At 39.5% G+C, this 24,919-nt stretch overlaps 1 protein-coding gene across 18 annotated transcripts in view; it reads right to left on the bottom strand.

Moving 5' to 3' along the window:
• Positions 1-24,913, bottom strand: part of KCNMA1 (potassium large conductance calcium-activated channel, subfamily M, alpha member 1) — a 502,219-nt gene extending 477,306 nt beyond the window's left edge. For 16 of the 18 annotated variants that reach the window (XM_009888636.1, XM_009888640.1, XM_009888635.1 and 13 more), the window contains exon 1: positions 24,656-24,913. In XM_009888636.1, coding sequence (XP_009886938.1) covers positions 24,656-24,907 — 252 coding nt within the window. In that variant the 5' untranslated portion in view covers positions 24,908-24,913. The remainder of the gene's footprint in view (positions 1-24,655) is intronic. The other 2 variants (XM_009888634.1, XM_009888647.1) reach the window with 1 other exon arrangement.
• Positions 24,914-24,919: the final 6 nt, after the last annotated feature.

Here is a 24,919-nt window from a genome sequence, read left to right as displayed (position 1 = left end):
TAATTTCTCTGAAACGTCTCTGTAACAGTCACTTTCAGTTTACTTAAGTAATAGCAAATAATACATAAAACATTAAAGTGAAAGGATAAAACCTTAAAAAAAAAAGAGAGACCTGAGGATAGTTATGCACCACAGTCAATTCTGCAGTCAACGTGTACTGTAGCAGCTTTGGTAATGTTCAAAGACAACCTATCTCTTCATAGTGGCACCGTGCAAGTGTGTAACATTTAAATAAATGGAAAAAGGGGTATTTTACTTATTTAAATGAAGTCTTATCAAGAAAACTTGGGAAATATGGACTTTGTGAGCCATCTCCCAATGCTGGACAGACCTTCCAAATACAGCTAATTCACTACACTAACAGAGGCAGCTTTAAGGCTTGGCAAATATAGCCAACAAAATCTGTAAAACAGAGCTGGAAAGTTTTCTAAACAATTCATACTTAGGAAACAAAACACAGTAGACACATTAAGTATTCATATAGCATTTAAACATGCAGAAGATCTGGTAGCAGAGAGACTTGTGAGCCTGCAAGTGCTTCACATGGCAATTGACCTGAACTTAAAATACAGTGCAAGTCATTATATCAAAATGGCAATCGCAAACAAGCCAGCCTTTCACATCCCTTCTCTTGATGTTCACCGACTGCACTTCATCCCTGTTGTTAGTTACGAAGAGTACAGAATGTGCACGTGGTTCAGAGCCAAGGAACGTCCTTCTAGGTTCCCACAGGGATGTCATAAGCCTGCGTGTCTGAGATCATAAAAAGGTAAGAAACTGGGAATAACACCTGTTCATTTACTAGACATTAGGTGACAAATTGTTATCTTCCCACGTAAAGCTGGCAAAAAGCCCAATTAGGAAGCTATTAAAAATAGAGAAAGGAATATTGAACAAAGCCAGTACGAGATCAGACTCCCCAGACCTTGGTTTTTACTCTTGCTTGTGAAGCATTACACTTCTATGCCTCTTGAAAGCCAGAAAGAGCTATCCTTCATAGCCAGGTTTATCCAAGTAAAATGACATTGCTTAACATATTTTGCAGAACTTCATTAGGAATTTTAAAGCAGCTCCCTCACAGTAGAAACTGAGGAAATTAGAAAATTGGTTGAAAAAAATCTAAGAGGAGACTAAATAAACATAATGGCAATGATAGTGTCAGAATTGTTTGGATTTCATTTCAAAACCAGAAAGAATTCAACATAGGATCAGTAAATCATACAATCCATCCTTATCTTAGATCACCAAGCATGATCCCAACCAGATGAAGTTTTTGGCTAGCGTTTAGACTACCAAACACCCTCATGCACAATAAACGAGCTAATCCAGGACTTTCTGCATTATAGCCACACCTACATCCTGGAAGTCTTTAATATTGAGACAGCCTTTTCCCAGGTATAGGTCTAAGCTGTTTTCCTTTCATCCATGCTTGACCACATAGGATCATTAGAGCAGACAGCACAATTCATTTAGGCAGAATCCGCTGCCCAATGCGCCACATTCAAAGCGGTGGTAAAAAAAAAACACACACCCTACCTGTACCTTTAAGTTTTTTATCATTAAGATTATTGCGGGAGTAGAAGTTTCCTGCAATGATGAATGTTGGTCACTCGTAGACTGTGGTCAAAATGTGCTTACCATCTTGAACCAGATTCATCTTCGAGGTAGTTGTGTTTTGAACAAATTAAAGACCAGTCTGGACACTCAGACCTCAGACTTCTTGTTTTCTCAGTATGACTGTGTGTGGTCTCAGTGCTTCACTCATTTAAATGAGCCCCTTGTCCTCTCATTGAGTCAGCAGCGGGGGAAAAAAAAAAAGTCAAACATCAAGATAAGTTCCCAATTTGATCATATTCAGCTACTTAGCAATACCACCTCCTCTAATTAAGACTGCATGTCCACCTCCCCACTTACTTAAGCAACTTCAGTTTCCCATTGCACTATCATCTCAGCCTGACGGAACGCAGAAAAACCCATTCAAAGTTTCTCAGAGATAGTAGATTGGGTTACAATGAGCGCCACAACTTAACTCTGCATCAAACTTGGTATGGTTTTCACACAACTCAATAAATGAACTATTAGTTACAGATAACAACTATAAATTTAAAAGCTGATAATATCTCACACATTAATAATGAATGAAACAATAATAATCCATTTTACTGACCCACTAAAACCAGTGCTAAAAGCTGTAACTGTTCATCCATGAAGGCACACTGTGCTGTGAAAGATCTCAACGGAAGCACACATTTTCATACATGCACAGACTTTGTTATAGGGCACTGAAGATGTCAGAAGCACCGATATTTTATCTTTTGGTCTCCACAAAACAGCAGATGCCACCACACCAGAAGTATTACTATGGGACATGAGGGAGGAATTACGTTAGTCGGCTGTTTTGGGTGTGTAGGTACACTGAATAGCCTGATTTCTAGAGACTCACAACACTACAGTTCAAGCTTTAGTTTCCCTGCTTGGAGCCTTAAATGGACTTGGGAGTGCTTCTGCCATCTGTGACTCACTCAGAGAAAAGTGCTCAAGACTACTAAGGTGTAAATCTTATCTGTGTATTTTACATGCTTCTATAGCTGCAGCATCTACCTCCACATTGTGACCCAAGAATTTCCATATGGTAAGACTCTACACAAGGCAGGTTTTGTAACTGCCACTCTTTTTTACTTAAGATTTTTCAATGGCACCAGAATATATTTTTTTTTAACTATATCATCTACCTTCCACATCTTAGACTAAAATGCTTTAAATACTTAAAACCTGTGCCTCAGTAAGAGTCAAGGTTTGATTTTCATTTGCTTTGTGCTTATTTTGTCTACATGATACCAGCAGTAGATTCACAGAAATAAATGCAAATCTCACATGGAAAAGTCTAAGTTATGTAGCTCTCCAACTTAGCAGTTGCCAGAAAATGTGATATTTGAATCAAAAGGCATACCAGACTTCCCAATTACCTTACTTCGAAGTAAAAGCAAGTAAGGCATTGACAGGTTTGATTTTCATTTGCTTTGTGCTTATTTTGTCTACATGATACCAGCAGTAGATTCACAGAAATAAATGCAAATCTCACATGGAAAAGTCTAAGTTATGTAGCTCTCCAACTTAGCAGTTGCCAGAAAATGTGATATTTGAATCAAAAGGCATACCAGACTTCCCAATTACCTTACTTCGAAGTAAAAGCAAGTAAGGCATTGACATATTTATGATTAACAAAGAGAAAAAAAAGACACTGTGATGCAGTGTGAGATCACAGCTGTGCCAAGATTATCTGCTTCTATTAAAACTCCAATCATCTAGTAAAGCTGAGATAGCTGCAAGTAGGAGCATCAATATACTGTCATCATACACGTTTCTCTTCTTTCCAAGATATTCTATATTCTTACCTTCCTTCCTAAAGCTTGAATAAAACAAAGCAATTTTCATGCTTTTATCTTGGTATATGCATAGGTCATTTGTGTTTAGGAAGACTTTTCAGAGGCAAACTAAAAAAAAAAAATCCTTTTTCTACTGCTGCCCTTTCAAAGGTTACAAAAGTGTCATTTAAAAAGCTGCGTTTCCAAGACACATACAATAATTACATAATTTCAGCTTCCATTTTTACAAAGTAAACCTCTGGCTCCTGTGGTAGACTTGAATTATCCTCATTTACTACATATAACATGTTTCCTTTAGTATCCCAGGCCTGTCTTAAAAAGTGGACCTTTCACAGCAGTCCACTGGCCTTCAAAGGCTCTAAAGAAACATAAATGGCAATCTATTTAAGGAACTGTTTTTCTAACACCAGAGAGAAGTATTTTGACTTTGGATAGAATGCAAAATTCCCACTAAAGTCAGTGAGAGAAGTGTTTGGATGATAAACCGAGACCAACAGTGACGTACCACAATCTTTTCCTATTTACACTGGATCAAAAGAGGGCACTGGACACTGACCAAACAAATGTAAAAAGAGTTTTTTTCTAGCAACAAGCTTCCTACAGTCTATCCAAGTCTCCCACCCTCTCTACTGCAATTAATCATCTTGAATGATGTGGTACCTGCTGGGTTTTTTCCCCTCCCTGCTCCTCATCTTTCAGAACAAACTCCTTTAATGAAAACACTCCATCCCAAGAAGGTTCATAGCTGCTCTTCTTCACTCCTTTTCTACTGAAGTTTTGATCTCTTCCTTGCAGAGGCAGCTGTATATTACAGTTTATCTTTCTATAAATCAGGTCTGTGACTAGTGTTATTTCTGATATGGTTGGGTTTACTGAAGCCTGAAGGATAATTTCAGGCTGTTCCTTGTGCCCATTCAGTACTCTGCTTTCCCCTTCCATGGCTACAGCATTCTCCACCCTCCCACACAACTGCTATATCCCTCCATTTTCTGGGATGTGGGACAGGCACATTCTTTGCCTGGGTGACTTATACCCTGATGCTTCAGTGTAAGCCCCTGGATCTCGCTTTTCTGTAGGCAGGTTGTTGTTCTCTGTCCACTTGAGCAAAGCTGCATGATACACATGTTCAGAAGAGCAGATCATAGGAAGAATAAAGAAGAGATGTTATCTTACATGCAAAACAGACAGAGGAAGCCTCCATAGAAGCTGAAGCGGCACAGTTTATGGGATACAAAGAAGATGAGAAATATATACAGGGGTGGAGAAGTGAAGAATGTTTCATAGACTCTTATGGGGTCTGACATTTCTCATCTTTTTGCTCTCTAAAACTCAACTTTCCATCAAAACACAGAAGTGGCTTATTTTCTAGGTTCATTCACAACTCTCTAATTATGTATGTGCAATTACGTTTGAGTTTATTTTAATTTTGAGCTTTGTGCCAAATTTAAAAATCTGGATAAATATGTTTGAGTACCTGACGCCAAATTTGCATTAAGTATTATATTCCTTACTCCTCTCTCTTTCCTGGAGTGCTTCCATGTGCTCTTACATAGCTACTATGCTCCACTTAACTGATGACTGATGTTTTTCACATCCATACATTTTTCCTGAGATCTACTGTTGCCCAGCTCTAACTTCCTATTCCTATGTAACACACTGGAATTTTAGCAACTGCTGTTGCATTACACGTGGAAGTTAGATATCTATATTTTATAGTTATCACAGAAGAACTAAATAAACACACTGTTTGACATTTCTTAGCAGGGACTATCTCAAACTGAAAAAAAAAAGGAATAAAAATATAGCTACTCAAAATTTTAGACATCTCTCCTAAACTTATGGGACACATTTTCTTGTTTCAATAACAATGTTCTTTAAAGAAAAATAAAGAAAACCAGGAAATTATCAGAGCTCAATATGAAATTTGAAAAAAAAAATCCAGCATCACATAATCCTCCATTACCCTCCGGGACCTCTATGTAGCTAAAAATAAAATAGTGAGTTAGTGTTTCTGGTACTATAGAATGCCAGTCCCTGTAAGGCATATGTAGTACTTTTGTTTGTGGTTTGGTCGGGGGGGAGGAGGTTGGGGTTTTTTTTTCCTCCTTTAATTATTCATCTCAGTGGAAAATTTCAGTTAGTCCAAGATTCTCTTTAAAATAAAGAGATTTCATCTCTGGAAACAGACTACTCCGGGGATCACAAAATCCCTGGCATTCTTGGCTTTCTAAACTCATTAACCTCCTCACAACTGTTATCAGGGGACTTTCAATACTTTAAGAACTAAACAGCTAACACTTTCAAACCCTGGAATGTCACTGATGACAATGAATAGCTTTGGACCTGGAGTCCTGGAAAGCTGCCAGTTCTGGCCAAAGATTTGCTGAGTTTACCTTAAATTCTCAGCCTGGATTCTAAATCCCTGTATTTGGATTTCAGGCTTTGGCACTGGCCCATTTGTATCCCTAACAGTAATAAATTATGCAGTTAAGAATTTCATCCTGCTTTAAGAACCTGAACTGACAGTGGCTTAATATCAACTGAGAGTTCTCAGAACATCGTGGAACAAGTATTTCAGTCCTAAACAGACAAAATTACTTCAGTACAAGTTCAGATTTGATTTTGCTACTTGCTAGATGCATTTAAAAAAATAAATGAACAAGATAACACTTCTGAACCTACAAAACATTATTTGTCTTCAGGAATGAGGAAGATAACCTCTATCAACCTCTACCACCTCAGCCAGCCCACCCAAGGTAGAGAGCCCCTGCCAGACTCTCCTACTGAAACCTACACAGAGCTGAACTTCAACTTGAGAACTGTTGGGGAAATTATTGTTATAATAATTAGACTTATTTTTAAGTCTATATTACAATACGATTTCATACCAAAGTGTCAGGAGGACCCCTCCGAGTAATATCTGAAGAAATAAAGAATTAGAAACCCTACAACTCCTCAGACAAAGTACTATACAGGCTGCCAAGGAAGATGCACCCAAGGCTAGATGGATCTCCATAACCACAGACTACAGTCTTGCAAGCAGATATCCCTTTATTCCAATTCCTATGCAACGCATGCATTATCTGGAACTTATTAGTTACCCCCAGGGTCCTGACATCATTAGATAAATACCAGAAGGACTTATACGCAAACTTGTGCTGACACTATGTAGCATATTATAATGTATTACTTTGAGAACGCACAGCTGTGTGATAGTCATTCAAAATAATCCAAAGACTACATCAAAGGTATTTGTACAAAGCCACAGAATGGCCCATCTTTGCAAAAGGAATGGGGTGAAGGTTGAAGAGAGAAAAAGGGTGGGTAACCAAATTGATGTTTGCCTGCGCAAACAGTGGGGACTTTAAGCCTACAATCATAGAATAGTTTGGGTTGGAAGGGACCTTTGAAGGTCATCTAGTCCAACCGCCCTGCAATGGGCAGGGACATCTTCAACCAGATCAGGTTGCTCAGAGCCCCATCCAACCTGACCTGGAGTGTTTCCAGGCATGGCACATCTACCACCTCTCTGGGCAACCTGTGCCAGTGCCTTACCACCCTTAAAGTGAAAAATTTCTTCCTAATATCTAATCTAAATCTCCCCTCTTCCAGTTTAAAGCCATTCCCCTCATCCTATCCCTACATGCCCTAGTAAAAAGTCCTTCCCCAGCTCTCCCGTGGGCTCCCTTTAAGTACTGGAAGGCCGCTATAAGGTATCCCCAGAGCCTTCTCTTCTCCAGGCTGAACAGCCCCAACTCTCTCAGCCTGTCCTTACAGCAGAGGTGCTCCAGCCACTTGATCTTTGTGGCCCTCCTCTGCAGCCGCTCCAACAGGTCCATGACTTTCCTAATCCACACACAAAGATCCTAACAGAGAGCACTGTGGATACAAATCCACAAGAGTACCCAAGAGTAAAAGTCACTCCAGGTAATGCTATCAAAAGTTACATTTTTCAGTTTTATCTGACTAAGTGGATATTTTGCAAAATTTCACTGTGGATTGATAGAAATAGCAGTTTCCAAAAAAGCAATTACACAGTACATACTTATGAAGTATCATTAGTGGGGTGTGATAACATGTGATAAAATAGTACGCTACTTTTTCTTCCATGCAACCACATGTAGGAGTTTTCAGAAATTAAATTTCTGTTCTATTTGAAATAACCAAAACCTATTTGTTGATAACTTCTAAAATCAATTTCTACCACTAACTGCATTGAGAGAGAAAGCATTAGCTTTTTTTAATCTCTTTGCTGCTACTACCAGTCTGTAAAATCATAAGGATTTTGTTAGCCTCAATTTTTTACCAAGAAAGGATACAGTAAAAAATTTCTGGTTTAACCATTATCCAGTCACTGAGCTATATTTTAAGTACCTACACAATGAATGTTTACTTCTTAAGTTCTATAGCAACACAGTTTCTTCCAAACAGGACTAAAGGATCACCAAGATAATGAGGAAAGCCACCTGGATAAATTAGAAAACAGTTAAGGTGTAGTTTCTCACTAAAACTGAGCACTCACAGCTCCACCTGAAGTCAGACTGCAGACATCTCAGCGCTCTTCGAAGCCTGAGACTTCAGAGCTCCTTTAACCCACAGGGCACTGCCTGTTTCTGCTACACTGAGCAACCACTTCCAACCTGAAAGCTTCCTTCCTGGCCTAAATCTACTTCTGGTCTAGCTCGGTTCAGACCAAGATGCTCTGTGCAGTACTCATGAAACTGATAAAGAGGGCAATAGAAAAAAAGTTATTTAATTTTCTTGGGACAAAACACCTGAAGGCACATATCCTGGAAGACTGCTACATTATATTGTGATTTAATGGATCATGCATTTCCAACTCAATTGGCCAACACCATGGAGTGGCAAATTTTTGAGTAACATGAAGCATCAGCTTGTCACATATACTGCAAACAACTATTTCAGACCTCTTGCTGCAAAGTAGAATAGCCCAGGATATAACCAATCTATTTCTTATGTAAACATACATGAACAGCATCAAACCTTCCATGATTTCTGGTAATCAGTCTTGCAAAAATTCTGCCACTAACTATGAATTACACTCGATACAGCAATAGGCCTCCACATTCTGATGTTTACCTGGGGGAGGGGGGGAAACAAAACACCACAACAATTTCCAAAATGGAATGATAGTTTCTATGTCATTTATTGCCATGAATACCTCATTCTATGTTGAGAGCATAAACTTCAGGTGAGATGAAAGAAAACAGCATTAAAAGGCTACGTCCAAAAGCACCACACAGAAGAATTAAGTCAATTCTAATACTGATGAAGAGTGTAGGAATGGCCTAGAAAGGCATGAATGCACCAAGCACTTAAAATTATGTAATATTCAACATTTTCTTTTCACTGTCTTCTCACAGACTAGCTACTTCTGTATGTATATTGCTCTCATCGTGCCACTTTTCTTTCATTCCAGTCTTGAAGTGCTGTGCTAAATTTCCCAAGGGCTCATCATTCAGTAAGTACGCCTGTTACTATGGACTTGCATGTCTCTGCTGTAACAGCTATCTCGACAAAGAGACCACATATAATTGTAGATTTGTTAAGAATTTTATGAAAAAAAGAAGAATTATTAAAAGCCAATGCGACATACTAAGTAACTGACCACAGCTTTTATAGTCATTTAGCCGCTAAATCCTTCCTTATTGACATACAATCAGTTGATTTGAAGGGGTTTGTAGAATTTATCACAATTCCACAAGTGAGAGACATTTAATTGCCTATTCTTGTATGCTTCCCACAATCTTGTATAGACAAACTGAGCCTAACGTGTACTCTGATAGAACAGCACATTGTAAAAACACCTAACTTTGGTGTAATTGTTCATAAAATATTTGGCCATGTTTATATATATCAAAAAAATATTTTGCACATCCATATTTATATAGCCATACCCTAGTAATGGAAATACTCAGAGAATACAGCTGGGCAGAGAGCAGAATTGATGTATTGCATCATTAAGATAAATTTACTTTAATACGGAAAGAACTCCTGAAAAACTATAAAGACTTGTCAAAATAAGATTCCTGAAAAAAGAATGTGAATCAAGCTATTAACTGGCTTTGGTTTTGACTTTACAATATGAATAAAGTATAAGACTAAGTCATCAAATACTTATTTCCTCTCAAAAAAGAAAAAAGGGAAGAGAGTTTCAGTATCATCTTTTCCCCTCCCTCAGTTAAACTGAGAGTTTTGTAAGTATTCCAATTTTGGCAGAACTATATTTTTTCTGAAAATTTAGTTATTAAAGTTAGAATTCAAGCCTCTCCACTATGAAAAGACAACCAACATTTATGTCATCTTACAAACCCCTTAATCTTTCATTTGAGAGTTGGAAATTCAAGACACAAATGAGACAAGCTCCTTTCAACCTGCACATGAAATATTCCTCTTGTGGTCTGCTCAATTTGTTGAGGTTTTTTAAATTACAAAAAAAAGTGTGAAACAAGCATCAAGAAATAAAGGCACAGAGGATGCTGAAACAATTACTAGACAAGGATGGAATTTGACTTACAGGCAGGTAATGAGAATGTTTGGGGGTTTTTAAGCTGAATAAAGATCTAGCTACTAAGCTCCTAAGTTCACAAAAAACTGTACGGCCTACTATCTCCACTCGTTTTAAAATCATGTCAAAAGTCACAGGCACCTGCCCAGCCCCCATGAAATACATTTCCCCAAAGATCGCGCATTAGAAGTCGTCTATCAGCAACACACTCCATAACAAAGGCAATGACACAGAAATCATGTCTAACTGGTGCCATAATAAAAAAAGGCATGTGTGCTAAGGAGCCTGCCAAACTACAAACCCTGCGCTGCAAACAGATGCCATCCTTTAATTTCTTCACTGCCATTTCTTTTCTCATCTAATTCACTTCTTCCCAGCATTTATACTGCTTACTTTTTGCATGCCTCCCAAATCAGGTAATACAATTCAATTTTTACAGTCATTTTTACATTCCTATTCCCAGTGATGCAATGACTACATTGGAAGTATTGCAGAGAACTTAAAGAACAAGGTAATTTTGGCAACAAAAATGTCTGCATAGAGATTTTGTATTCTTCTTACACAAACATAAATTTAGGGGCAAAATTGGGTTGGCAGCGTACCTTTCATCATTTTAGTCTGGATAGTGTTTTTCCAAATTTTAAACAGGTATATCATTTTTCTGAAATACTGACTTCATTCCATTTTGTTTCAAATAATGCCAACCCATTTATTTTCAAGCAAACCCATACAGGGAATTGTATCTTGTTTACAGGATGTATTAAATATATTTGTCTTATTAATACAAAAAAAAAAATTTAGCTTTTTAACCATGCAACAGAAACAAGCATTTCAAACTAACACATTAACCCTTCAACTTAAAAACAACACTGCACAAAAAGTAAATAGTCCAACACCAAGATTAGTCGTTGTCTTGTGATGCGTCACCAATTACATTACAGGTTATATAATGCATTGTATGTTTACTCTGGCTCAGACTCTTTCACCTGTTCTCCCCTGGCTTTGCTAGCACTTACCAGATAGGTCCATTTTAGATTTAATTAATTTACCCCATCTACTAGGATTTCGAAGAAGTAACACGCTAACAAGAACCCTGGTTCTTTCCTTTCTTGGATACAGAAAAAGAATCTAGACACAGAGAGATTTTCCTTTTAAGAACAGAATACAGCATTCACAAATAAATATCTGGGAAGAACACGTGTTGTTCAAAGAAGCTAAAAATAGTACAACCAACAAGCATATGTTTAACTGGGAACCTTCCTAGATTCTAAAAGTAACATTATTCTTTAAATCCAGTGTGGATACAAGTACTCAAAAACTGTTTTGGTCTTTTGAATGGCAATGGAGCAAGCATATTCAAAATGCCTGCATATAGACAAAGTGAATACTACGCACTGCATACTGAACTAGACAGATTCCCTTCTCCTTGTCATCAGTCTTCATTCCTTCCACCATGTTATTTTTCTATTCTTACAAATTTCTCAACACAGTGCAGCTAAAATTTCATTTAATCCAAAATAAAGATTTTTTTAATTTTTTTTTTAATTCTTTTCATTCTTTGCTTATGGAAAAAAAAAAAATCTTTAAGAAGGGAACTTAGTGTGGCCCAGCAAGTTTTAACCACCTGTAGTTCTTTAAAAATAGTAACTGCTCTAACGGACTCACAAACCAAGTCCCCTTCGTAAATCTACCAAAGGGAGTGAGTGGATGTACATTAGTGAAATCATCTGCTTATCCTGATCACCAGGTTGCTTTATACGGACTAGGACAAAGCAGTTCTTTCCCAATCATCCTCCTCCTCTCCTAGCTTTCTCCTTGTTATCTGCTTTCAGATCATAAGACACACAAGGCAGCGGATCGCCCCTTTGTCAAAGCTGGTAACAGGATCTGGCATAACTAAGCCTGCAAAACCGCGTGGCCTCTGAATACTACAATAATAAAAATAGCTCAGATAAACCTTTTAAGTTCCTAAGTCCAATTTTGAATATGCAACGCTCCTTGTATAGACTGGAACATTTTAAAACAATATCCTAGAGCCCTAGTAATGAATTTTCCCACTTGCAGAAAATACTACAGAAACCACAAGCCTTTCAGCCCTCTAAATGGAACCTAAACAGTGCAGAAGCATTGACACACAGTACAGGAAGGAGTTTTACTTTCAACATATCAATATGAAACACAAACCAGCTTACAGTGATCGCTGTCACCTCTCCAAAGCCCATCTCCATAACGGATACCCTACATCTCTCCCCATATTAAAACATTTTCATATAAAGTTTTAGCTCCAAGTGTCACACAGCTACACAAGAATTTCAGGTTTTCACCTTCAGAAGTCTGGTGAACCCACTACTTTTGCTGATACTAATGGCCAAAACACTGCTATGGTCTTAAGACACAATTTGTTCTGAGATTAAGCAAAGCATTATTTCCATCAGCTCACAAAACATATTCTCATTTACCTATAACCATTAGAGCCACCAGTTTTAAAAGTCATGGGCATTATTGCTTTTCTATAGCAGTTGCACAGTAGCCTGCACTTACATACCATTTAAAATCCAGGGTATTTTACAAACCAACAGAAACTAGCATCTTACATTCACTGCTGAAAACAATCATTCCCAGGACTAAAATCTATTTATCCCAAGGAAAAGACAACTCAATCTGAGAAACACAGTTACAAAAAAAGCCTGTGTTTAAAATGGTTCCTCTACTACTTGTTCATAAACATTTTTTACTGAGCTCAGAGAATATAAATACACAAGACAGTCTTCAGAAGTCTGTTTATATTGCCAGAAGCTTTTTCTAGAACTTTTACCTTTAATTGAAGCTATCATTACTTTTCTCTCCACTTCTTATAGATGTTTTTGAAACAAAAGCTTAAGTTCTCAGTGACAGGAAAAGAACAGTCAGGGCACCAAGCTCTATATCCCCTGTTGTCTCAGACTAGATCAAATAGGCAACAACTGCTTTAAACAACCTGTCCCAAACCCATTTTCTCCACCCTCAGTCAAGAGAAATAATATCTTTATCCACACAGACTTCCAAAATTTTTAGGTTTTTTTTTTAAAAAGTAATTTTGGAATAGTTATACTGAAATTAATCAATAGTTCTGTCACAGCCCAACACCTGCGACATTTTAAGGCAGCAAGATGTCATCCAAAGTGTCTTACCATCATCTTGGGCAGCCTGCTGGTCCACCGTCCCACCCTGAGTGACCAGCCCAGGGCAGCCCACCAGGGCCAGCACAGCCCAGGCACAAACATGCAGCCCGCCAGCAAAAGCTGAACGCCAAAGTCACACTTACAGCATAATAAAAGAAAGAGCTCTCTGGAAGAGCAGTGATAGGAAGCCGTACATACATTGTACACTAACTTAGAAAACAAAAATAAAGCCAGAAACTCATCAAAAAGCTCACCTGGCATTTGCCCTAAAATTGCAGCTAACTTTATCTTTACAAGGAGCGAGGCACAGCACGAGAAGATAAAAACTCCCCTGGCTCTGTACTTCAGCATTTATACCCACCAGACTAATCCAGCCCAGCTGTGGGGACTGACACCCATCAACAGGTGCAACAAATCAGGTGTGCTCCTGGAGCTCATCTTCCTACAGAGTTTCACCTGAAGGGCATCCACTTAACGAGGCTGGAAAAGCTAAGAGTTTACTTTCAAAAGTGCATTCCTCATCCAGCTAAAATGTTGACGTGAACAAAACCAAAGGACACCATGTAATTAATACTTAGCATGCTAATAATGAAAGAACCTCACTTTTCAAACTTTTCAGTATTCAACTTTTACCTATGAAATCCTTTCTGCTCAGTAAAAATGCACTGCTGGAAGTTTAGGATCTGGAGCGACCACCACCTGCCAGTCACAGCCCCTCCTCAAGACAGCTCAGGTACCTCACAGCCAGTCTCCTCTCAGACTTTCAAGTTTGGATTTATTAGCACTGTCAAACCACCACCTCAGGAGGGTAAGTCCGGTCTTAGAAGACTAAATCAAAAATACCGCTGCCCCAAAACACTTAACTTGCTCTGATGGTTTAAATTTCTTTTTTTAAAAAGTGGTAAGTGATGTAACTTTTGCTTCAACAGGCATTGGGTCACATCAGGTATGGTTTACATCACCTTCACTTGATACCAAGTCATGAAGTAGATGTAAACACGGCATAATGTGGCTCAGACACCTTCACAGAAATCATCATGCCATCAGGCACACTCGAAAACGCATTGGTGTTCCCCAACCACCTCGAGGACACACAGGTGCAGCCCAGTTTAATGCTGAATGACAGCTTGGAGCTCTGTCCCCCATGATCCCACCACTGCCCCTCACCCTCCAACACACCCACCCGCACCCCTTAAATCCACTCCCTCTGCAACACGGCCGCCTCATAACAAGACTCAGTGATGCCCTGGCTGAGCCCTGGGCAAGGATTTTAACAATTACTAAGTGAGCACTGCAAGGCTGGAGTCTTTTCTGTCTCACCCTTGAGCTGTTGCAGGCAGTCACGTTAGCTATTTCAAAACTGAATATTCCATTTCTCTGTGTATAGAAAGCGGACAGACAAGCTGATGAAATTCTGGGTTTACTTTGTTGTTCATAAAAATAAGTAAACGTTTCACCCTAGAGCTTGAATTATTTTCCACCTCTGCAAATAATGAATATACATTCTCTCATTCGACCACTCTTTAATAGGAAAGAAAGGTCTCTATATACAATTTCTGCAATCAATTGTAAGGATCCATTTTAGTTTTGTACACCACTGGCATAGGAGCAAGATTAAGATCTAGTCACTTTAAGCCATCAGCATTTCTCACTTTAAAGAACACAAAGCCAAAGCCAAATAACCTCATGGACAGTCAATAAAGGCAAAAGTTTATATACAGCTTTATTAAAGCAACTGTAGCCATAGGAATGATAACATGTTCTGATTACCCCCACAATTTCAATACAGGAGCATGAAAAAATTATTTTTTTAACTTATTTTTATTAAAAAGCAATCAGCTTGAAATAAGTATTTTTGATCGGGGTGTGTATCAACCTCTTAGGTAAAAGGAAATTAAAATTAAAGTATTTGATGTTAAAACAAGAGACGCTGCTGCTTTAAAGAGCTTTAAAATAGCGCGTAAATTTACAAACACTGATGTACTTTCTCCTATGTTTATATATACAGAGAAAAAAAAACAGGGGATTAGGTAAACCCTACTCAAATCCACAACATGTGTAAGGTCAACAGTAAAAAAAAAGGGGGGACCTGGATTTTAGGTCTTATGCTCATTGACAAACATCTAAATAAGGAAAGTTGTTTTCAAGAACAATAATACCTCTTTCTGAAACCATCTGAAATGATCCCTGACTCTGTTACTCAGATCTTAAATATAAAGTTTGGTGTCTAAACAGCTGTTTTGTGCAAGCGTTGACTTAAGTTCCACATATTAACCTAAACAACTGCTGTGTGAGTTTTCATCAAAAATTATGCATAACTTAACAATAAACATAATGCCATCAACAGGAAATTAGAAAAATCAAATGTTTTTTTCTTCTGCACCTAGAATCACGTCTTATCATTCAGCTGGCAACTCAAAGATACCCCAGGCTTCCTATAGTACCCATCGTTATAAGTTAACATTAAAACTTCATCACTTAAGTCATACAGGCAGAGTCAAAGCTCCGTAATTTGGGCAGCCGTTTCTACTTTTAGTAAATTAAAACTTTGTTATATCCTAGGGACACATTCCAGCAAAGCAACTAAAATTATTTTTGCAAACATCAAAACTGTGAAGTTTTTACTGTTGTTCTCTTTTAGGAACAATGGATCTATAAAATGAATTCTGCTCTTCTGACTCATGAAAAGGCTACACCATAACTTACACATGTAAGGCAGAGCCAGAGGAGGAAAACCAGCATTTAGTCAGGTAAAATTTTATATGGTCTTAAACCGAAACCCAGACCCTCTCTTGGAAGAAGTCATTCCTTAAGCGTATAATCCATGTCTCTCTAAAAAAAATCCCAACATAACAAATGGTGACTATAACCTTATCCTGCAGACAGCAGAAAAATAACACTACAGCAAAGGACGCGAGGAAACAAGTATGTGTTATGGCTGAGAGCCTTGAATTATATGAGAAGAATGTGGCCAGAAAAGCAGCAGTCCACCATTTCTGATGCTAAAGCAATCAGAAGCCTTTGGATATAAGTGTATTGGGAATAGAAGAAAACTACCGCAAAAAGCTTGGAAAGACTTCCCACATAAAATCAATTTATCAGAAGCGTATAATCCAAGCATTAAAAAAATCCCTTCATGGGGAAAAATGTTTGCACCATGTATAGACAGACCCTGCAATATTTTCTCCCAACTAGGCTGTTTTTGTGATTAAAAGGAAAAAGTAAAAGGAGGGTTTCTTTCCTTCAGACCTTAAAACCCAAGTAGTGTTTATCAGCTTCCTTACAAAATAATATTTATAGTACAATAACCTAGAAAACGTAAAAACATCACACAACTGTCATGTGTTGCCTGTTGATCTGCAAACTCACTTCCAAGAAAGGGATGTCAAAGGATTCTCCGTGATATTTGAAAGCATCTGAAGTGCTCTACACCAACGATGACCATTATAGGTCAAAAAAGCTAGTAACCTGTTTCAAATAATTTCTGTCCAGCAGAACACCTGTGCATAATAGCAACTAAAATGAGTTTAACAGAGTTCATACTAGAAAAAATCACAAGCTGCTTAAACAAAGAATCATAATCTAATATATTGCACTTTATTTTTGTAACATTAAGGTCACCATTTGCAAATAGTTTTTTAAAAAGTGGTACCTACAATAATGTTTCCCCTATACTTAAAATAGAAAATGAATCCAACCCTAGTACTGCTAATCTCATTAATAATAGCAAATTTAGAGTGAGTCACCTTTTCAGTTTAACAAATAAGAGACAAACCATTACATAAAAACGTAAAAGGTGAACAAAATACTACAAGAGAGAAAATGCCAAATATGTATTCAACATTTGCTTGGACAAAGGGGAACAAAACCGTACCATAAATTTATTCCTGGGTATATAAAAAGCAATAAAAATGCAACAGAGGAGACCTGTATCTAACAGTCACAGTGCCAAACTGCTCAAATTCTGCCCCAGCTGCTCTGTTACACTACAGTTGTTGATGACGTTACACTACTTCTCAACGCTCTTCTCGCCTGGTGATGAGATCTGTCTTTTTTTTTTCCCCACTATATGTTAAGAACCCTGATATTTAAATGAGACAATGAAGTTAAGGACATGCAAAGGGATTTCCAGGACACAGGGCTGCAGCTGCACACGCGTCTCTGTCCCGCAGATGATCCACGGGGTGAGGGACCTTCGCCGCTGCCACACGAAACGCGCACTTACTGCGGCTCTAAAAACAGAGCCCGTATTTGCCGTTCCACACCAGCTTGCAGGAGAGATGCCGTGATAGGGTATCGTCGGTAGTTCAGGCACCCAAATTTTGATTTCCAAGGCGGGGGGGGGAGCCTGGCAGAAGGCGTAAGTCTTAACTGGAATGGAAACATACCTTGTGTGATTTTTAAATATTATGTTTCTAACGTTGAAATCCCAGACGTAATGGCCAGAAGCCAAGTAAATACACCTCGCTACAATAAAAGAAAAAAGCTTTTAACAGCTTAAAATGTTAACAGAAGAATCACTTGAAAAAAAAACATCTGATTCATCTAGAACACTATGAACACCTAGGCCCGAGTCCAAAACCATTGAAGTTATTAGGATGGCCTCCCTCTATTTCAACAGGCTTTGGATAACACCCTCCGTTTCTCTAACTCTCAAACAGACAAATACATGCAATATATCATCTCAAAGCAAACTGAACTCAACACATTTCAGTGGCAGCACATTCATTTAAACAGAGCCATGCATACTATATATGGGAATAAAGTGTTCCTCTCAAAGATGCAAACCCGATGTATTCCCAGGCTATAAATACCACCGGGATTCAAAACGGGCCCTTCCTGACCAATACATCTCTGACAGGCATGGAAGATAGGTATCTTGTTTTCTTATTTATTCATACAGCTCTATCACTGGCAAAAGCGCTAACAAACTTCTACGGGATGTCCACCTTCTCTTGTCACCCAAGATGACCTAGGTGCCATAAACAGAGTACTCGTACTTACAGACCATGAGCCCTAATCTGGAATTTGTGTATTTAGCCCTGTGTCAGGTTGGTAGAGGTGCCAGCCCAGCCTTGTGACCCAACAGCATTTTGCACTCACTCTGCAGGGCGGGTGGAAGAGTCGGGCATTAAGCCTTCAACCCTGTAGCAGCACATGAACTCATTACAGAAACACAGCATTTTTTGACAGCTTTTTTAAGTGTAGTCCCTTTCGTTTTGTCCCTGGAATGATATGTGGGGGAGAAAAATATTTTTTAACCATTAACACCCACACATAATAGTTCAGCAATCTTTCCCTTAAAAAAACCCAATGAATGATATTCACTGTGTCCTTCTCAGACCTCTGGTGATTTGGTAATTCTCTTACGTGTAAACTACATAACGTGAGTAGATATGTTTACCAGAACCAAAAGGATACCCCATCCCCTAATTTCATCCAGAGTTATTCTATGTTTATGTCTCACTAGGTTCTCTGGAACTTCTGTCCTACAGTCTCATGCTACAGAATGCCTCGCTGCTTCTGAATTACAGCCTGATCTTGCCAAGGAATGATTACCAGCCAGCCCTGAAAGTCACATAAACTTTTGTCAATCTGAGTTGGATTCCACAGAATAGCAGAGCCATTCTCTCAAGGAACACTGACCATTGCTCTGTATTTTCCCTGTTGACTAGAAATTACTTTTTGCTTCTTTTTAAGATTTGTCCCAGTAAGGACACTCAATGATTCACAATCCACTTTCTTACAATAGAACTGGACAGACATGGAACATCATTGCTTTTTTAATTATAATCATTAGATTGTAATCTAATCACTGGGGTTGTAAACTGCCTTCCTTCTGTGTTCAGAAATCTCACCGCATCAAAACTGCACATATAGATCATTGTTATTTAAAAGCTTGTCGTTCCCTATTACGGGCATTTCTTGTATTGTGCTAAACTGGAAAAAAATGTGAAATCTAATGGTTTCCAACCAGCACTTACAGATTTGCAAACGTGTGAGGGTTGCAAATTCCTTCTGAGCACAGATTTTCTCCCAAAATGCATGTGTTGCAAAGCCTTGAAAATAAGAATGATACTGCATCAAAATAACACTTTGGCCAAGATTGTTTGGTTTACAGCTTAAATCCTTGTCCATACATTTTCTTTCCTGCGTGCATAACCAATTTTAGCATGTGTTTATAAAATGTGAAATCCATTATTAGCTCCAGAGAGCTGAAAGCGTCGTCTTTTTCACAGCGCAGAAAACAGCATCACACGCCTCTCTGTATCGGTGCCTTTTTCACTTGTAGAAACACCATCCGCAAAGAGCCGCGAGTACCTTTTCTTTCAGTCCTTGACCTCTCCACCAGGTCCATCTCTCAACTGGCAACCTGTCCGGCAGGACGCTCGCGGAGTAATTACGTGCAGACCACCTGATAGCCATGAGACAGGAACGATCCAGTGCCTCGAGCCAGGCTGCGCATGTGACTAACGAGCCAAATGCATTACAGTCCGCTGCTAATCCCTTGAGCCTTCCAGTTGCTCATACGCTTCTGCTCGGTACATCTTCGAGGGAGTCAAGGTGAGGTTTCCACACACGGATTTAAATGAAGGGATCTCCTGCATTATGTGTCCACACGCACCTTCAAATTTACTCTCATACTTTTCCCAATATACAGCACTTTGTTTTGAGTTTGTTTCTTTAATTTTATTTGGAGAGGAGGTTTATGCAGGTATTGCTAGGAAATCAACAAACCTAGCTGTATCAGAGCCAGTTTGGTAGAAACACTTAGTTTAGGGAAAACAAATTTTTTTCCACTTACAATTTTTATCGGGCCTTAGAGGTCTGGGTGAAAATTCTTAACTGGCCAAAGAAGGCTTCTGCAAATGTACTTCCACTAAAATTTTGATTTTTCTATTCAAAACAAATGGGTATGTTAGAATCATAGAACAGTTTGGGTGGGAAGGGACCTTTAAAGGTCACCTAGTCCAACCTCCCCTGCAATGAGCAGGGACATCTTCAACTAGATCAGGTTGCTCAGAGCCCTGTCCAGCCTGACCTGGAGTGTTTCCAGGGACGGCGCAGCTACCGCCTCTCTGGGCAACCTGTGCCAGTGTGGCACCACACTCAATGTAAAAAAAATCTTCCTTCTAGCTAGTCTAAATCTACCCTCTTTCAGTTTAAAACCATTACCCCTTGTCCTATCACAACAGGCCCTGCTGAAAAGTTTGTCCCCATCTTTCCTGTAGGCCCCCTTTAGGTACTGAAAGGCCGCTATAAGGTCTGCCCAGAGCCTTCTCTTCTCCAGGCTGAACAACCCCAACTCTCTCGGCCTGTCCTCACAGGAGAGGTGTTCCACCCCTCTGACCATTTTTGTGGCCGGCCTCTGGACTCGCTCCAACAGGTCCATGTCCTTCCTGTGCTGAGGGCTCCAGAGCTGGAGGTAGTGCTCCAGGTGGGGTCTCACCAGCGCAGAGTAGAGGGGCAGGATCTACCACCACATACTTTATTAAGCTTCTGAAATATTTAGGCCAATATTAAAGACTATTATGACTTGTCATTTCAGGCTAGCCACTTCCATCTATAATCACAATGTAGTATCATTTTATATGAGTAAGTGTCCAGGACTGGGTGGGCAGGGGAGGAAGCTCTTCAAAACACTGAAATCATTCCAGGAGAAGCATAGCAATAAAGATATATTCTACCTGCAAGAGCCTTGAAGGCATAAGGTACATAAGGGGTACATGAGGTCTTTGGGGAGCCAAGGAGCAGCGAGTATCACACTCTTCAAAAGGGTACACTGCACTGGCCAGCTTCAGGAGCTGGCTGTGCCCCAAACCTGTGCTCTCTCTTTCCACTACTGCTCCTTCTTCTTGTTTAAGCGTATGTTCAAAGCCAAAACATAGATAATGTCAGTAGAAAATGCCCCTTAGGAGCAGAGAAAATACAGTAGCAGATCCATATAATCAAAAGAACTACAGGTTGCATAATGCACATTTAACCGCTATGTGTACTGTGTACTTCACCATGCATGTTTATTTTATTTTTCTGTTAGTTTCAGAAACAAGAGCAACTAATGGTGTCAGAGCCCAGCCCACTGAATTTCATTCTCACATTCTGCTTTTCATATACAAACAAGAATGAGTTGACCAAGGACAGAGAACGAGCGAAGAGAAGACAAGTTCTTTAACAAAATCTAAGCATTCCTTAAAATGTAGATGTAAACACTGAGGAGAAAAACAGCATTTGTTACGTCTCTACAATGTGACTGTAGCTAATTTTGGAAGAATTATATCTAAAATATATACTGTATTAAATAAAGGAATACAAGGACTTCAATTGTAATTACTCACATTACGTGAAACACTGACAACAGGTCAAGATTTACATTTTTCTTTTGGCAGACTTTAAAAAATGGCATCTCACAATGAAAACGTTGAGCATAAAAACCCTAAAATTTTAGCAATGGCATCTCACAAAGAAAGCATTAAGCATAAAACCCCTGGAACTTTAGCAATCATTTTAAATAAATGATTAATATTAATGATCTATTCATATACAATGACATAAATTAGATATGGAATTTTAAGGGGCAACATTTATCATTCTGTTACCAGAAGCTGTCATATTCTTGACTTAAAGTATCTTGACTTTCTTATCTCCAAGAAAAAAAAAACTGTAGTGAAATTTCATACCACAAAGTGTTGAACTTTTATATCACGTTTTTAAATTCCAACCTTAAATTCAATAAGAAGGAGGGGAAAAAAAAAAAAAACAAACCACATTTTAAATCCTTCTACTCAGCCATGAAAAAGTGTTACATCCCAAAATCAAGTTGACAATCACTGAAAAATCTGAGGAATACAATGTTGTGCTTAGAATATAGTAGGGAAAATAAAAGAAACTTTTTGCAGTTCCTTGCAGTAACATATATGGACACAGGTGTTAGCAGAGTAACTCTGAATTATTCACATATATATAATTCACATATCTATGTCAATAATTCAATAAGGAACCACAGAAAGCAGACATGAGAAAGATGCCTTTTAGCTCGCTCGCTGGAACCTCTCTTTATTAAGATGGTGAGCCGATGTTGGATAACCCAAATCTACTCCAATCTGCGGAGCAGCAGGAGAGGCAGCACAGGGAAGGAGAGGTCCTAACATGCAGAAAACTTCTTCAGTCCCACAGCAGGAGGAGCTACTTCTCGTAAAATTACTTTTCCTAGCAGGTCCAGTACAGTCGACATAGCATATATATGCATTCACATTTTTCACCTGCAGCCTCGGCAGCCTCTCCCAAGTTACCACGCAGCACAAAGCATGTGTTTGGTAACAGCAAAGTTTAAGACATTTCCAGTTGTTACTTGAGTTAGCCTTTATACCCTAAATACAAGAAAAGTCTTTTGCAATAACTAGTTACTCCTTACACACACAGAATTCCCTCCAATTCCCCATTTTAGCATGCAAGGAATGCAGCTGGATCAGCTCTTAAAAGTTCTCCTTCACCAGAGACTTGAAAAGCCTTACAAATGGAACAAATAGAATCTAAAAGGAGATGTATATCTCCCCCTACCTGCACAGTCCTTCATCCTCCTGCCCCAGGGAATGATATTTACAGGCATATAGCTACTTCAGGTCTCAAACATGAAATAAACCCAAATCTTACAACCTGACACAGCCACTGTATGCCAAATCATTCAGACTGGAAGTGTTGGAACCCCTCTACGGTACCTGTTAATTAGCAAGCTGATACATTTAGCCTCAGAGGTTTTAAAGACAATTTGGATATGCCTTTCTGTACTGGTTAAAAAATGAATGATCCAGCTTAACTGCCTATGTCCCAGCAACGGACTATCAGACCAACAATACCCACCAAGACACTATGCCCAAGAAGTCTGTGTAAAGTCTCTAACTTCTCATTCTCTCAAGGAAAGAAGCACGGGGCGATAACCTGTAAGATTTCCTTTTTCGTCAAGATCCCTGCTAGCCCTTGCAGATTTGCCTCATCACATGGAGGGGAAAATGCTAAATACACACAGAAGAAACTGAAGTCTTAACTACCCACCAATTTTTGAAAATCACCTTTTCCTTTTGGAGGAAATGGTATTTTACAAGACACGCTTATTATCACAAATTCATTTGAGCTTTGTCATCATACCTGGCTAACACCTCCCTAAGAAAGTTCAGGTTTGGTTTTGAACGCAATAAAAAGTGCCTATAGAGAAGTGACACCGCCCGGTAGGTTTCCTGAAGCTTAAGGCTGTGTTAAAAGCTTTTGTTTATTCCTCATCTCTAGCAATCACTTCTCCCATAGCTAGGCCAAGTTCACTGTAGCTGCTCTACTTCCAACTGGAATGCAGAGGTTCGTTTCGGCAATCTGAACTGGACGCCTACCTCGCTAAACCCAAGCAAACAAACAAGCACCGTAACTTCTCACACTCCAACTTTGTTTCTGGCTTCCCCTAAGTGTTAGATCCTTCGTACAGCTGGGTTATGCGCTGTACCAAGTGTGTTCAGGGGGGAGGGGACAGGAGAAGGGGGAAGACAGCTCACTGTACGTCAAAGCAAGCCAGCAACCTAGCAACCATATATTAAAAGGTGTGTGTGTTTTTGTGGGTGTCTGTGTGCCAGGAATAACTGAAGCAGATATTATTCCATTTGTAATCCAAAAAATGTGAAAAGGGAAGGGGAGAAACTCCAGCTGCTGGTCTATTTTGGGGTCTGTCAAAATCCACTTTCACAAATACAGAGTCTTAACACTTTCTATCCCATTTGTCTTAAACAAAAACGAGAATCTGGACCTAAGCAAGTTCTTGGCTTTGGTTTGAAAGAGACCCTTCACACCAGGAGCAGACCTTATCTCACGTACTACGCTGTCTTCCAACTGGCAATATGCAAAAATCAAATGGGCAGAGAGGTTGCCTCAAAGATTTCACGCTTAAGATTAAAAGAATATTGATCTAGCGTGTTACTTACGAATGCACTGAATACTTTTTGATATCTACATTTCATTTATCAAACAGAAATGTCAAAGATTCTCAGGGAGTGGAATTACCTTTAAAAAGATTTACGTGAGTGAGAAGTTTACCTTTTTAATTTTGCTTAAGTTTCTCATTCCACAAAAGAACTGAGAGTTTAGATCAGTAAATAAACACTCCTACCCTGCCATCCTATGTGGTCGTGGGGGTGCACATCAACCTCAGAACCACACTGTCCCACCACGCCAGCATGTGCTGGAGAGAGCTGAGAGGGAGAGCTGACACCAGGTATAACTTCTGTGCCACCAGATGGAAGTGTGGGGTGGGACGGAGAGAGGGGGACAGCAGGGCATCCCTCAGGGCTGCACCCAACACCTCATCCCTCCAGCCATGCTCCCCACGTTCCGGCTCCCGACAGCCCATGGCAACCCTATCACAACAGCAGACAGCACACTGCCATCCAACAACAGCCCTACAGCATCTCCTCCAGTGCCACCTCGCGCAGGTGTCCCGGTCTATGAGGCTGGGAAACTACTCCTCCTCCTCACCACCACCACCACCGCACCAAACCATCACCATCACCAGGAGGGGAAAGGGGGGGGTGGAGGGGGGTTACCTTGTTTTTGACCCCGCAGTGGCAGCAGACAGTCCACAGGTACTTGAGGGTCCTCCACAGCAGGATGATAAACAGTCCCCCAAAGAAAGTGACCATGGATGAGGCGAGGAAAGCCCACCACATGCGCTGTCCGCGGCTATCGCAGGGCACCTCCATGGTCACCGGGATGATGAGCGCATCCATCTTGGGCACATTGACGGGGGAGGAGGACGAGTCTGTGTTGAGATTGTTGGCGTTGATATTGTTACTCATTCTAATGCCGCC

The sequence above is a fragment of the Charadrius vociferus genome, unplaced genomic scaffold (genome assembly GCF_000708025.1).
Source record: "Charadrius vociferus isolate BGI_N301 unplaced genomic scaffold, ASM70802v2 scaffold187, whole genome shotgun sequence".
NCBI classification, from domain to species: Eukaryota; Metazoa; Chordata; class Aves; order Charadriiformes; family Charadriidae; genus Charadrius; species Charadrius vociferus.
The sequence above is the reverse complement of the archived record's forward strand: the minus strand, read 5'-3'. Positions and strand labels throughout refer to the sequence as shown.